This window comes from Mesoplodon densirostris, chromosome 2 (assembly GCF_025265405.1).
Source record: "Mesoplodon densirostris isolate mMesDen1 chromosome 2, mMesDen1 primary haplotype, whole genome shotgun sequence".
Lineage (NCBI taxonomy): Eukaryota > Metazoa > Chordata > Mammalia > Artiodactyla > Ziphiidae > Mesoplodon > Mesoplodon densirostris.
In genome coordinates this window covers 163,594,111-163,607,182 of record NC_082662.1, presented here as the reverse complement: position 1 = coordinate 163,607,182, position 13,072 = coordinate 163,594,111, and the positions used below count along the sequence as shown (strand labels likewise).

The 13,072-nt window shown below is 35.8% G+C and overlaps 1 protein-coding gene across 1 annotated transcript in view; it reads left to right on the top strand.

The window, feature by feature from the left end:
* MROH9 (maestro heat like repeat family member 9) overlaps positions 1-13,072 on the top strand; it is a 92,800-nt gene that overhangs the window by 12,974 nt on the left and 66,754 nt on the right. The window contains exon 3 of the mRNA XM_060078641.1: positions 7,502-7,581. Within this exon, the coding sequence (XP_059934624.1) occupies positions 7,502-7,581 (80 nt within the window). The remainder of the gene's footprint in view (positions 1-7,501; positions 7,582-13,072) is intronic.

Below are 13,072 nucleotides of genomic sequence, written 5' to 3'. Positions count from 1 at the left end.
AATAGTTTTAGGTGTATTTTTTATTCAAATACGTTAAGCACTTACTCATGTTTCAGTCTAAAGATTCCAGCCATTTATCTTTGAGAAGATCTTGCATTATTTATTGGAAAATGTTCTTCCTTATGTTTTCTTCATTCTTTCCTTCTGAGACTACTATTAGTTAGACATTGTATTGTGACATTTTAAGAAATCCAAAGATCTCATGGCTTTGATCTGAGACACATGAAAACATACTGAAGAATCAACTCAGGACAGAACCAAAGAGTTTCTCCTTGTGGATGGATTGAGGTGTGTGTATTAGTGATCTGGCACATCAGAATGCTCACTGACAAGACAGTTTAAATAATGCTCCAGGAGGATGGTTTGAGGAGAGATTAATGCCTTAGGTATTCATATAATTAAAATGTACTTTTGTGGTTCATTCTAACTGCTATTGTTAAATGTCTACCCAATAGTAATAGTAAAAAGAAATGTGGAAGTTGTTTTAATGTGTGCATATTAACATAATCACTGAGCTAATACTCTCTATTTTGCCTTCAAGGATCACTAGACTACCTACTGAAATGTTTGTGGTTCTCCATGGGTTAGACTTGCTAAGTCAGTGTTATCACTTCCAACAACCAGATAACATTGACTAATGAAGATAAAAATAAAGACTTTTTCTGCCCATTAGAGATCTATTCATTTAAAGGGGAACCTTTCGATACTGAATAGAGAAGCAGTTTGTTAATATGACCTATCCAGAATTATTAGTGTCCATAGATAACATAAATATTGTCAAAGTGGATAATAAAAGGCGTAACAGATGGCAAATTAAAGTCCTAGATGGACTGGGTAAAGCTGACTTGAAATTGTTCCAAAATAAGTGCCTGTTCTATAGGCCTTTCTAAAATGTGGGGATGAGGAAACAATGTCTGCATCACCAGCTGGCTAAACCTTATTATTTGGAATAAAAATTTTGTGCTTCAATGGATATCATAGAAGAGTTGTGAAGAATGTTTGTTATTACAATAATCCATTATGACCTAACTCAGAGGTCTAATCCAGGTCTAAACTAGGGATATATTAGAAAAAGGAGTTTTAAGTAGGCTTGGAAAAGTAAGAGAGTAACTAGGAATCCTCAACCTCTTGGACCACTGAAGTTGATGTGAACATGATGGTTTTCATCACCTATTCTGCTCAGGGTTTTTAAAATTATATTTACATACTAATAATACCATGTATTACTAGTTCTGAGGGTTTATACATTATATTAAAAAGATGAGAGGGAAAGAAACCAGTAAGTTTTATCAGCAGAATTCTATCAGATATTGAAATGGATATTTATGAATATAAGGCTCCAAAGTAGGCAGTCACCAACAAGTTTTTGAATGAAGTCACATTGAGAATTGGACTTAAAACAACACCCTAGATTCCAGAAGGTTGCCAAAGGGGAGGGAGGGTAGAGAAGGAAAGTACTGGGAGCCTGGGATTAGCAGATGTAAACTATTGTATATAGGATGGATAAACAACAAGGTCCTACTATATAGCACAGGGAACTGTATTCAATACCCTGTGATAAACCATAAATGGAAAAGAATATTAAAAAAAAAGAATGTCTATATGTGTATAACTGAGTCACTTTTTTGTACAGCAGAGATTGGCACAACACTGTAAATCAACTATACTTCTATTTAAAAATAAAATTTAAAAAAACAACAACACACCACTAGGTTGATATTACTAAGCAGTGATATTGGACATACTACCTGGTTATGATGTCCATGTATACCTAAGCTTTAAAAAAGTTCCTCTCTTTGCTGTTCCCAATGAAAAAAAGTGGAAATCTTCCCCATTAAGGAAGTGAGAGATATTCGGGTCTCTGTGTTTGTAGAGGTTCTCTGCTTTTACTGTGATGCTATAAATTTTGAGTTATCTCAAGAGAGTATACCCTAGTGGCCATCAATAATAATGCAGCTCAACAGAAGCACTCGCTTCTCTGTTTGGGGTAGAGAAATCAAAGAAAGCACAAGGGGCAGAAATCCAGCAGAGAAAAATGATAAAGAGAAAGGTATAGGTCTCTAGGCATAGAATATCAAGTTTCAATGAGTATTAATATGTCACACCAGAATCAGTAAAATGACAAGTACTGTACCCAGCACACATGGTTCTGAAATGGAAACAAATGGTTTTGCCTCAATTATACAATCTCACTTTTTTTGAGAGTCTCACTTGTTGACTTTGGTCATGTAAAAAGGAAACGTAAGCTTGGGCTAGTAGAGTCTTTCTCTTTGTTCATTTGTGTCTGCAGATAACTGAGGACCTCACATCCAAATGTGAGACCTGAGCTGATTAGTCAGCATGATGACCTGCCAGTCTGGGCATCTACAGAAACCCTCTACTGAGCTACTCCCATCTAGGTCTCTAGTGGCTTTCATGTCTCAAATCCAAAGAATAATTTTCTTTTTCTTGTGTGACCTTTAAGCAGCATTTGATATTGATATTAGTCACTACTTATCTCTCTTTTTCCACTGCCAGTATTCTAATCCTAGTCTGTTACAACCTCTCGCCTCGGTAACATTCTCTTGACAACTTTATCATATTCAATCAAATCTCTACAAAGCAGCCCTGTAATCTTGTCCCTCCTTCTATTAAATGCCTCCCATAGTCCTTTGAGATGAGTAGTAATCTTTATTACTCACAAAAGAGCTCACAAAAGGACCAGTGATTCAACCTTTCTGGCCCCATGATTTTCCACTCTCCTTACTCTCTTTGCACCATCCATGTGGTTTCCTTTCGTGTCCTCTGATACAGTGGTTCTCAATCCTGGCTTCATATTAGGATTATGTGTGGAGATTATAAAAAAAAATACTGTTGCTAGGGCCACACCTTCAGATATTTTGATTCACTTGTGTGGGGTGAAGTCTAGGCATTTGTATTTTTAGAAGGGATCCAAATGATTTTAAGGCTCAGTGAGGGTTGAGAACTGTGTCTGTAATGCAACAAACCCTTTCTCAAGTCAAGTCCTTAACCCATAGTGTTTCTCTGTTTGAAAAACTTCCTCTGCTCTCCTGACCCCCATAATCTCTAAGTTTGAGCTTAAAACTTCTTCAGAAAACAAATTTTCCTTGATACCCTCTGCTACTTTAGCTTCCCTTAATCATCCCTATAAATCCTCTTTTGTTGAATACTTACCAATTTCCTGTGTTTCAAATTTGCTTTCCCATGAGATTACTGGCAGAAATTATCTGTCTTGCCCCTGTTCTAACCCCACTGCTTAACACAGCACCTAGTACATAGTAGACACTAAACAACTATATGATGATCAACTGAAAATGTCTGCATCCTGGGGATTCAATCTTGCAGAGATATTATATTTAGTTCTTCATCTTTCCATAACAAGATTCGTGGTTGAGAGGGGAGATTTGTAAGGATGGCAAAGGATTTTTGATGATGGAAGTATGTATTTGGGGTACCCTCATGAGCCAAGATATGTTGATGCTAAGACCCTAAAATGTCTGGAGATTTGGTGAAGTAGGCCTTCCAGTAGCATGCAGAGATGAGGGCCCCACATCTCCCTGGAAAAGAACTTTCTAAGGAAAGACAGTGGAGGCACAAAACTAGTTTAAAGAGAATGATTAATTAGGAAAAAAAAAAGGAGTAGGGCAATTCTATATAATATAACAGCACAGTAACTTTCTTTCAGGAATTTGTCCCACCGATCTTCCCCAGAGTTTAAGTCAAGCAAGGAATGAATATAAGAACAAGTAAAAACTGTTAAGAACTACAATACTGAGAGTGCACAGTGTAGTTACACTGGTTCTGGTGCTTTTTGCACTAGTAGAAAATAATTTAACTGGATTTGGGAGCAGGCAGTGAAGTTATTCTGGGTGTAGCCTTCACCTATCTCACTATCTGGCCTTGGCAGTGTTGGTAGGGACACAAGAGCATCAGCAACAGCAATCACTACCTTCAGTAAGGCACCAGCACAAGACAGAAAGCCTAAGAGGTAAGGGCATTGGATATTCATGCTCTCAATTCAGATGTCCCATCTCTCTGAACTTTTGACATTTTGCTATTATCAGAGAAAGGAGACATTCTAGTGAGCTAAGATTAAGGGAAAAGTTCAGACTCACATAGTATTCTAGAAGACCAAGTCCATGACTCCCTTTGAACATTCCCAGGATAGTTTGGGAATTACCAGAGGGAATTCAAATTCCCTCAGAATAATGATTATTATGATAATACCATTTTCTCCCTGGCTAAGGTGGCATAACAAAACACACATTATCCGTATGTGATTTGAAACATCTGAGATTTAAGAAACTAGTCAAGTTGGCACAACTCCAATTCTTCTGGCCAAGAATGACAAGTGATATTGAACAAAAAATGTCAATGATATAAGATATATATAAAAAGCAGATGGATAGTTTAGAGAACAAAGCCAAAATAATAAATATGGAAGCCTAAGGCCCACCAGACTGGCCCTAGAATCCAGTGTTATGAAATATATTACAAAGTACAGATTTCCAGGATTGTAAGCATTTTTTTTAAATTTATTTATTTATTTATTTTTGGCTGCATTGGGTCTTCATGGCTGTGCACGGGCTTTCTCTAGTTGTGGCGAGTGGGGGCTACTCTTCGCTGCGGTGCGCGGGCTTCTCATTGCAGTGGCTTCCCGTTGCAGAACACAGGCTCTAGGCGCGCGGGCTTCAGTAGTTGTGGCATGCGGGCTCAGTAGCTGTGGCTCGCGGGCTCTAGAGCGCAGGCTCAGTAGTTGTGACGCACGGCTTAGTTGCTCTGAGGCATGTGGGATATTCCTGGACCAGGGCTCAAAGCCGTGTCCCCTGCATTTGTAGGCAGATACTTAACCATTGCGCCACCAGGGAAGTCCCAGGATTGTGATGTCTTATCAGTTACTGCGGGTTTCCAATAAAGAGCCAGAGTGATTAAGGAGTCATTGAAAATGATATAAAAGAGAACTTATCCATATAATAGAAGTTAAAGCCAGAATGATAATCATATCTCCCCAGAGGAGGCACTGAAGAATTTCTGGGAACACTGGTGAGCATGTTATATATTTGAAACAGTAACAAAAAGCCTAATTGGGAAAAGCAGGTGAAATTCCTGGCTAAATCCTATAACTCCCTATACCGACACCACTGGAGAATCAGTCTGTACATGTTAGACAATCCTTACTACTTATCAATGTGTGCACTGGCTTTTGGAATTAGATAAACATTAGCAGTATATACGGCACAGGTGAAAGCATGCTTATAACAAGGGAGGGATATTGCTGTAAATCAGTGAATCAACAAAAGATGTGATGCTAAAGTAATATGGGCAGAACAATAAACTGGTGATGGAGTTGTAACAAATTTGGCTCCATGAAAAGGAGAAATCCTAGCTAACAGAGGGGAAGCAGAGTTCCATGTTATTAAAGATTAACCTAATGACGATTATTACTGTACAAGCAAGCTACAGGCATAAAAACGGCTTCTCAATTCTGGCTGTACATCAAAATTTTCTGGAAGGCTTTTTTTTTTTTAATGTTGATGCTTGGTCTTGAATACAGACCTATTAAATCCAAATCTCTGGAGGTGTGGCCCAGGAATCAAAATCAATATTTTTTAACCCCTTAATGTACTGCCAATGTTGAGAATCAGTGCTTTAAATTTAAAGTGTTACAAATTAATTTCTAAGGACTCAAGCCCAGTTAGAACATATTCTATAAGAAAAGTTCCCATTGAAACAATACTGCCAAAGGATCATTGCTTATATCAAACAAAATGTTCAGTTAGTCACTGCCTAGAGAAACACAACTAGTAGATTTCTGGCCAAATTAAATGAAAGTGGTGACAAGGACAAAAATGTCTTTCCGAAATAGACCAATCACCATTATTCTTCCATGTTACAGTGAGAGTTGTCTGCCATATAGAAGATTCCATGCTCTCTAAGTAATAATAATGTGCAGTATGTTAATAAATAACATAGCAAAGAATTATTCTCTCAAGGTTAAGTAAAATCATGTTTGGTATCGTTAGGAATCAATGCTAGATATGAATATAAATATTTTAGAGAAAGGAGAATAAGTCCTCTGAACCACTCAGTCTGAGCACAGCCCAGAGAAGAGGTGTTAGACAATGATCAGTGTGGTGACTCCCAGGAAGGTCATGGCAGGATGCTTATCCCTAGTGGGGAGATGCCATTTTTTAATTCAGATCCCCAATCAGGAAGTTTCTCTGACTCTCTCATCTGTTTGGGCTGGTTTACCATGGTACCAGAGAATGGGTGTCTTAAACAACAGAAATTTATTTCTCAGTTCTGGATGCTGGGAAGTCCAAGATCAAAGAATAGTAGATTCAGTATCTGGTGAGATTCTTCTTCCTGGGTTTCAGACAGCCATCCTTTCCTTGCATCCTCACATGGTGGAGAGAGAAATTGAAAGCAATCTCTCTTATGTCTCTTCTTATAAAGGCTCTAATCCCATCATAGGGGTTATCCCTCATGACCTCATCTAAACATAATCACCTCCCAAAGGCCCCACTTCCTAATATCATCACATTGGAGGTTAGAGTTTCAACATCGACATTTCTCAAAATTCAAACATGCAGTCCACAACACGATCTTAATAGACAGGCATATAGCTCTATCCATCAAGATTGCTCTTACACTCCACAGAGGCAGAACATAGAACCCACAGGGCACTCAATGCTGGAGTCAGCAAAGCAGCACTTAGCAAACAGAGAAGTGCTTTTTATTTAATGTGTGAAGTATTCAGGGGCAGTCATTTGCCATGCACTAGAGGAATAAATTCCCTTTGAAATACCATTATTATACAGCAGTACCTAAAAGAGAACTTGGAGCTATTTCAGAAATAGAGGCTGAGAATTTCTATAAACAGCATTAATAGGCCTGATACAAGAAAGTGACATTGCAACAGAGGTTTGCATGAACAAGAGTGGGATGCGCAGAAGAAAAGAGGTGCTATTCTATTAGGTCTTCTCCAGTTCTCCAACTTCTTGAATAAAGAAGTGGAGATTCTTAATGGAATCCCATGTATTATCATTTATAAATTTAAATAGTTATATTAGACAGCTATACATTGACCTGTACATGGTTCCCATTCTATAGTACTGTGAGTTTGGACATTTTTCAGTAAGACCTGATTTAAATCACCTTGCTGGTATGTTTATAGATAAGACTCCACACTGAGCAGATTGCACTTAATGGTTAGAGTGGTGTATAGGAGGGCACCTGGTAAAGAGCATTCCTAATAAATTTTTGTCTGGAAATGATAATTATATAAGCGCAGTGGTTGGCTGTAAAATGCCAGCATTTAGTATCACGCATAGGTTTAAATTACAGTTTGTCTGGTCTGAACACTTCTATAAACCCTTGGGCTTATATTTCAAGTCCAATTTGGTCCCTTTGGTTTCTGTAAAAGACAGAATTACACATGATGTCATGAGCCCCACAGGTCTGTCATCACTGATTCTTTTCTCTCTCCTGGTACTTACAGGCACAAACAGCTGACAGCCTATGGGATGCATACGCAGGCCTGTTAAGTAATCAAGCCATGATCCTGGCCATGAACTCCAGGTATAATAAGCTTTAATGCTCTCATATCACTGATTGAATACCTTTTTAAAAATGTAATAAATACATATCAAAAATATGAGAAATAAAAAGTTACTCCAAATTCCACCACCCTAATTCAGCAACTATTAGTTCTTTCTTTCTCACGTTCTTTTAAATCTCTCTGTATTGCATGAATAGGCAGATCATCTAACTACTGCAGAATCATAAGCAGGTTGCACATTCAATTTTCTATACTACTTTTCATTTTTGCTTTGTCTTAATTTTTAATTTCTCTGTAAAATCATATTTTCATTTTAATGGCAATGGAATATTCCCAAATTTTGACATTTTCTAAATTATATTATATTTTACCAACATTATGATAATCATTCTGGTACGTAAAAGATTGTATCTGCTCTGAATTACTTCCTTGAGATACCATTCTGAAAGTGAGGTTCCTGATTTAGGTGACAGGCAGCCATGAAAATACCCTGCTGTGGGGGAATCCTCACTGGTCAACAGCTTCAGCTGCTGCCTGTATAGATTTACCAGCAAGTGAGGTGTCACCTCCTGTAGGCTGATCTCACCAATGACCCAGAATGGTAGGACAAATAACTCAAATGGGTGACTTCAGCTTGAGGGATCGCCATCAGCCAAGCTGAACCCTCCTTGGAACTTGCTGCGGTCCAAGACTCTTCCTACCCTATTCCTCCTCCCCTCCTTCTCTTGGAAATCTCTTGTACTTCTAATCCTGTTTTGGCATCTGCTTCCCCTGAACCCAAAGTAATGCAGATGAGATGAACCTTCTTAGAGCTTTTGATTGTGTCCACTTGTTTTCCAGAAGAACTGCACTTATTAATAAGTGTTTTGTCAAAGGCTAGTCGCCCAGAAGAGACTCATACATGTATACATAGATCCATATAAATAAAATTTGGCATACTGTATTATATTATTTTACAGGGTTCATGGAAAGGCAGACCCTGGATTAGAATCCCCTTCTCCATATTTTAATTTAATTTTTTGGTCTACTTAAATGTCTTAAAAATCTCCCACATAATAGTTTTTCCTTTATTCTTTAAAATTTGTTATAGATTTTGCTTTTCATATTTTGACCAAGTATAATTTGGTACATAAAGATTTACATGTGTTATACCTTCATATATACCTGTATAATTTAATAATATAAATAAATTTTATTTGTTACTGTTAAACTCATATAATAGCTTACTTCTTTTTTTGACTAATTTAGTCTTTATTAATTATTATTTAGTTTCTGCTTACTCTTTTGCTTGTCCTTTTTTTGTTGCTGTTATTGGAGTATAGCTGATTTACAATGTTGTGTTAGTTTCAGGTGTACAGTAAAGTGAATCAGTTATACATATATCTACTCTTTTTTAGATTCTTTTCCCATATAGGCCATTAAAGATTATTGAGTAGAGTTCCCTGTGCTATACAGTAGGTCCTTATTAGTTATCTATTTTATATATAGTAGTGTGTAACTGTCAATCCCAATCTCCCAATGTATCCCTTCCCCCCTACCCCTCGGTAACCATAAGTTTGTTCTCTACATCTGTAACTCTATTTCTGTTTTGTACATAAGTTCATTTGTACACTTTTTTTAGATTCCACATATAAACAATATCACATGATATTTGTCTCTCTTTGTCTGACTTACTTCACTCAGTATGACAATCTCTAGGTCCATTGATGTCACTGCAAATGGCATTATTTCATTCTTTTTTATGGCTGAGTAATATTCCATTGTATATACATATCACACCTTCTTTATCCATTCATCTGTCAATGGACATTCAGGTTGCTTCCATGTCCTGGCTATTGTAAATAGTGCTGCAATGAACATTGGGGTGCATATATCCTTTTGAACCATGTTTTTCTCCAGATATATGCCCAGGGGTGGGATTGCTGGATCACATGGTAGCTCTATTTTTAGTTTTTTAAGGAACGTCCACACTGTTCTCCATAGTTGCTGTATCAATTTACATTCCTACCAACAGTGTAGGAGGGTTCCCTTTTCCCCACAACCTCTCCAGCATATACTGTTTCTAGGTTTTTTGATGATGGCCATTCTGATTGGTGTGAGGTGATACTTTATTGGAGTTTTGATTTGCATTTCTCTAATAATTAGTGATGTTGAGCAGCTTTTCATGTGCTTTTTAGACATCTGTGTGTCTTCTTTGGAGAGATGTCTATTTAGATCTTCTGCCTATTTTTTTGATTGGGTTGTTTGTTTTTCTGATATTGAGCTGCATTAGATGTTTGTATATTTTGGAGATTAATCCCATGTCAGTTGCTTCATTTGCCAATATTTTCTCCCTTTATGAGGGTTGTCTTTTCATTTTGTTTATGGTTTCCTTTGCTGTGGAAAAGCTATGTTTAATTAGGTCCCATTTGTTTATTTTTGTTTTTATTTTCATTACTCTAGGAGGTACATTGAAAAAGATCTTGCTATGATTTATGTCAAAGAGTTTTCTATGTTTTCCCCTAAGAGTTTTATAGTATCCAGCCTTACATTTAGGTCTTTAATCCATTTTGAGTTTATTTTTGTGTGTGGTGTTAGGGAGTATTCTAATTTCATTCTTTTACATGGAGCTGTCCAGTTTTCCCAGGACAACTTATTGAAGAAACTGTCTTTTCTCCATTGTATATTCTTGCCCCCTTTGTCATAGATTAGGTGACCATGGGTGCTTGGTTTTATCTCTGGACTTTCTATCCTGTTCCATTGATCTATATTTCTGTTTTGTGCCAGTTATCATACTGCTTTGATGACTGTAGCTTTGTAGTATAGTCTGAAGTCATGGAGCCTGATTCCTCCAGCTCCGTTCTTCTTTCTCAGGATTGCTTTGGCTTTTGTGGTCTTTATGTTTCCATACAAATTGTAAAATGTTTTGTTCTAATTCTGTGAAAAAATGCCATTGGTAATTTGATAAGGATTGCACTGAATCTGTAGATTGCTTTGGGTAGTGTAGTAATTTTCACAATATTGTTTCTCCCAATCTGAGAACATGTTATATCTCTCCATCTGTTTGTGTCATCTTTGATTTCTTTCATTAGTATCTTATAGTTTTCTGAGTACAGGTCTTTTACCTCCTTAGGTAGGTTTATTCCTAGGTATTTTATTCTTTTTGATGTGATAGTAAATGGGATTATTTCCTTGATTTCTCTTTCTGATCTTTCATTATTAGTGCATAGGAATGCAAGAGATTTCTGTGCATTAATTTTGTCTCCTGCAACTTTCCCAGATTCCTTGATGAGCTCTAGTAGTTTTCTGGTAACATCTTTAGGGTTTTCTATGTATAGTATCAATGTCATCTGCAAACAGTGACAGTTTTACTTCTTCTTTTCCAATTTGGATTCCTTTTATTTCTTTTTCTTCTCTGATTGCCATGGCTAGGACTTCCAAAACTATGTTGAATAATAGTGGTGACAGTGACATCCTTGTCTTGTTCCTGATCTTAGAAGAAATGCTTTCAGTGTTTCACTATTGAGAATGATGTTTGCTGTGTGTTTGTCATATATGGCCTTTATTATGTTGAGGTAGGTTCCCTCTATGCTCACTTTCTGGAGAGTTTTTATCATAAGTGGGTGTTGAATTTTGTCAAAAACTTTTTCTGCACCTATTGAGATATTATATCATTTTTATTCTTCAATTTATTGATGTCGTGTCTCACACTGATTGATTTGCAAATATTGAAGAATCCTTGCATCCCTGGGATAAATCCCACTTACTTGATCATGGTGTGTGATCCTTTTAATGTGTTGTTGGATTCAGTATGCTAGTATTTTGTTGAGGATTTTTGCATCTATCTATGTTCATCAGTGATATTGGCTTGTCATTTTCTTTTTTGTGATATCTTTATCTGGTTTTGGTGTCAGCGTGATGATGGTGTCATAGAATGAGCTTGGGAGTGTTCTTTCCTCTGTAATTTTTTGGAAGAGTTTCAGAAGGATAGGTGTTAACTCTTCTCTAAATATTTGATAGAATTTGCCTGTGAATCCATCTGGTCCTGGACTTGTGCTTGGTCTATTCATATTTTCTATTTCTTCCTGGTTCAGTCTTGGAAGGTTGTACCTTTCTAAGAATTTGTCCATTTCTTCTAGGTTGTCCATTTTATTGGCGTATAGTTGCTTGTAGTAGTCTCCTATGCTTTCTTATCTTTTAAATCTTTTTTTTAACTTGCCATTATACTATTATTTCTCCTTTTCCTTTTTTTTATAATGTATTTATTTTGTTTATGTCCTTCATGTCTTTGGTTGTATTTTTAGTCCTTTTAAAATCTTAAATTATATGTTTAGTTTATTGTTTTTCCCTCATTTTAAATAAGAAAAAAATCTTGACAGTATTTAAGTACTTTGAATTTTCTAATTTTTAAAATAGACTTCTCATTGTGATTAGAGAACAAAATATATATCCTTTTATATTTTGAAACTTTCTATGGCTAAGTATATGGTAAATATTTGTCAGCATTCCATGATTATCTGAAAAGATAATCCTTGTTATCTCAATTAATACAATTTATACCTCCTTATTAATTATATTAAAGGTCTCTCCTTTTGCAGAATTTTTATTTTTATCTACCATATACTAATAATTGAATGCTTAATCATCTCCTATATCTGTGTGTCTATTTCTCCTTATACCTTTAATAATTTAATAATTTTTCATAAAATTATTATATATTTTAATAATTCTGTTTAATAATTTTTCAATTTTGTTTCTATGTGGTTTGAGAGCTTTTGTATTAATAACTATGTCTTTTATTATTTTATAATAATTGCGTATATCTCTCTTAATACTCTTTCATTTGTATTAGACTTGTATCATATTAATATAGCCCTCCTGATTTATTTCTGATCATGTTTAATATAATTTTCCCATGCTTTTATTAGGAGGCATCTACTTTCCTTTATTCAATTGTGATTCTTGAAATTATACTTGTAAAAATTTTGCTTACTGATCTTACATAATACTTATTGCTTCATAATAGGAAGAAATAAAACATTTTCAAGAAATATTTTAGCACATTTGGCTTACCTCTACTTCTCACTTCTCTAATATCTGAAAAAAAACATTTCACTAAAAAATTTAACAAAAGCATACAGTAATTTGTGAGGGATGCTTATTCTTTCTTCTCAAGTTTCTTTCTATACCACCTGGTTATATATCTTGGAATATAAGAAAGGCTTTACACTGCCATTCTTATTTCTAAGATGTCATTTTTTTGTAAAACACATTAGTAATTTAATACTTGTTCTTTTGAAAACCAATTACATGTAGCCCAAAAAATAATGTATACTTGCTGATAATTGCCGATGTTGACCTATATATTTACATTGGACTTTCTTTAGTATCACCAATATCTGACTCTCAACCTTCTTCACACTTAAAATGTGAAGATTCTTTAGTCCATCAGCAGTTATGAATGGCATCAGAGTATCACACTACTTTCCTAATCCTAGTTCATGACATGGACCATTTTAGCATTTTTAGGGC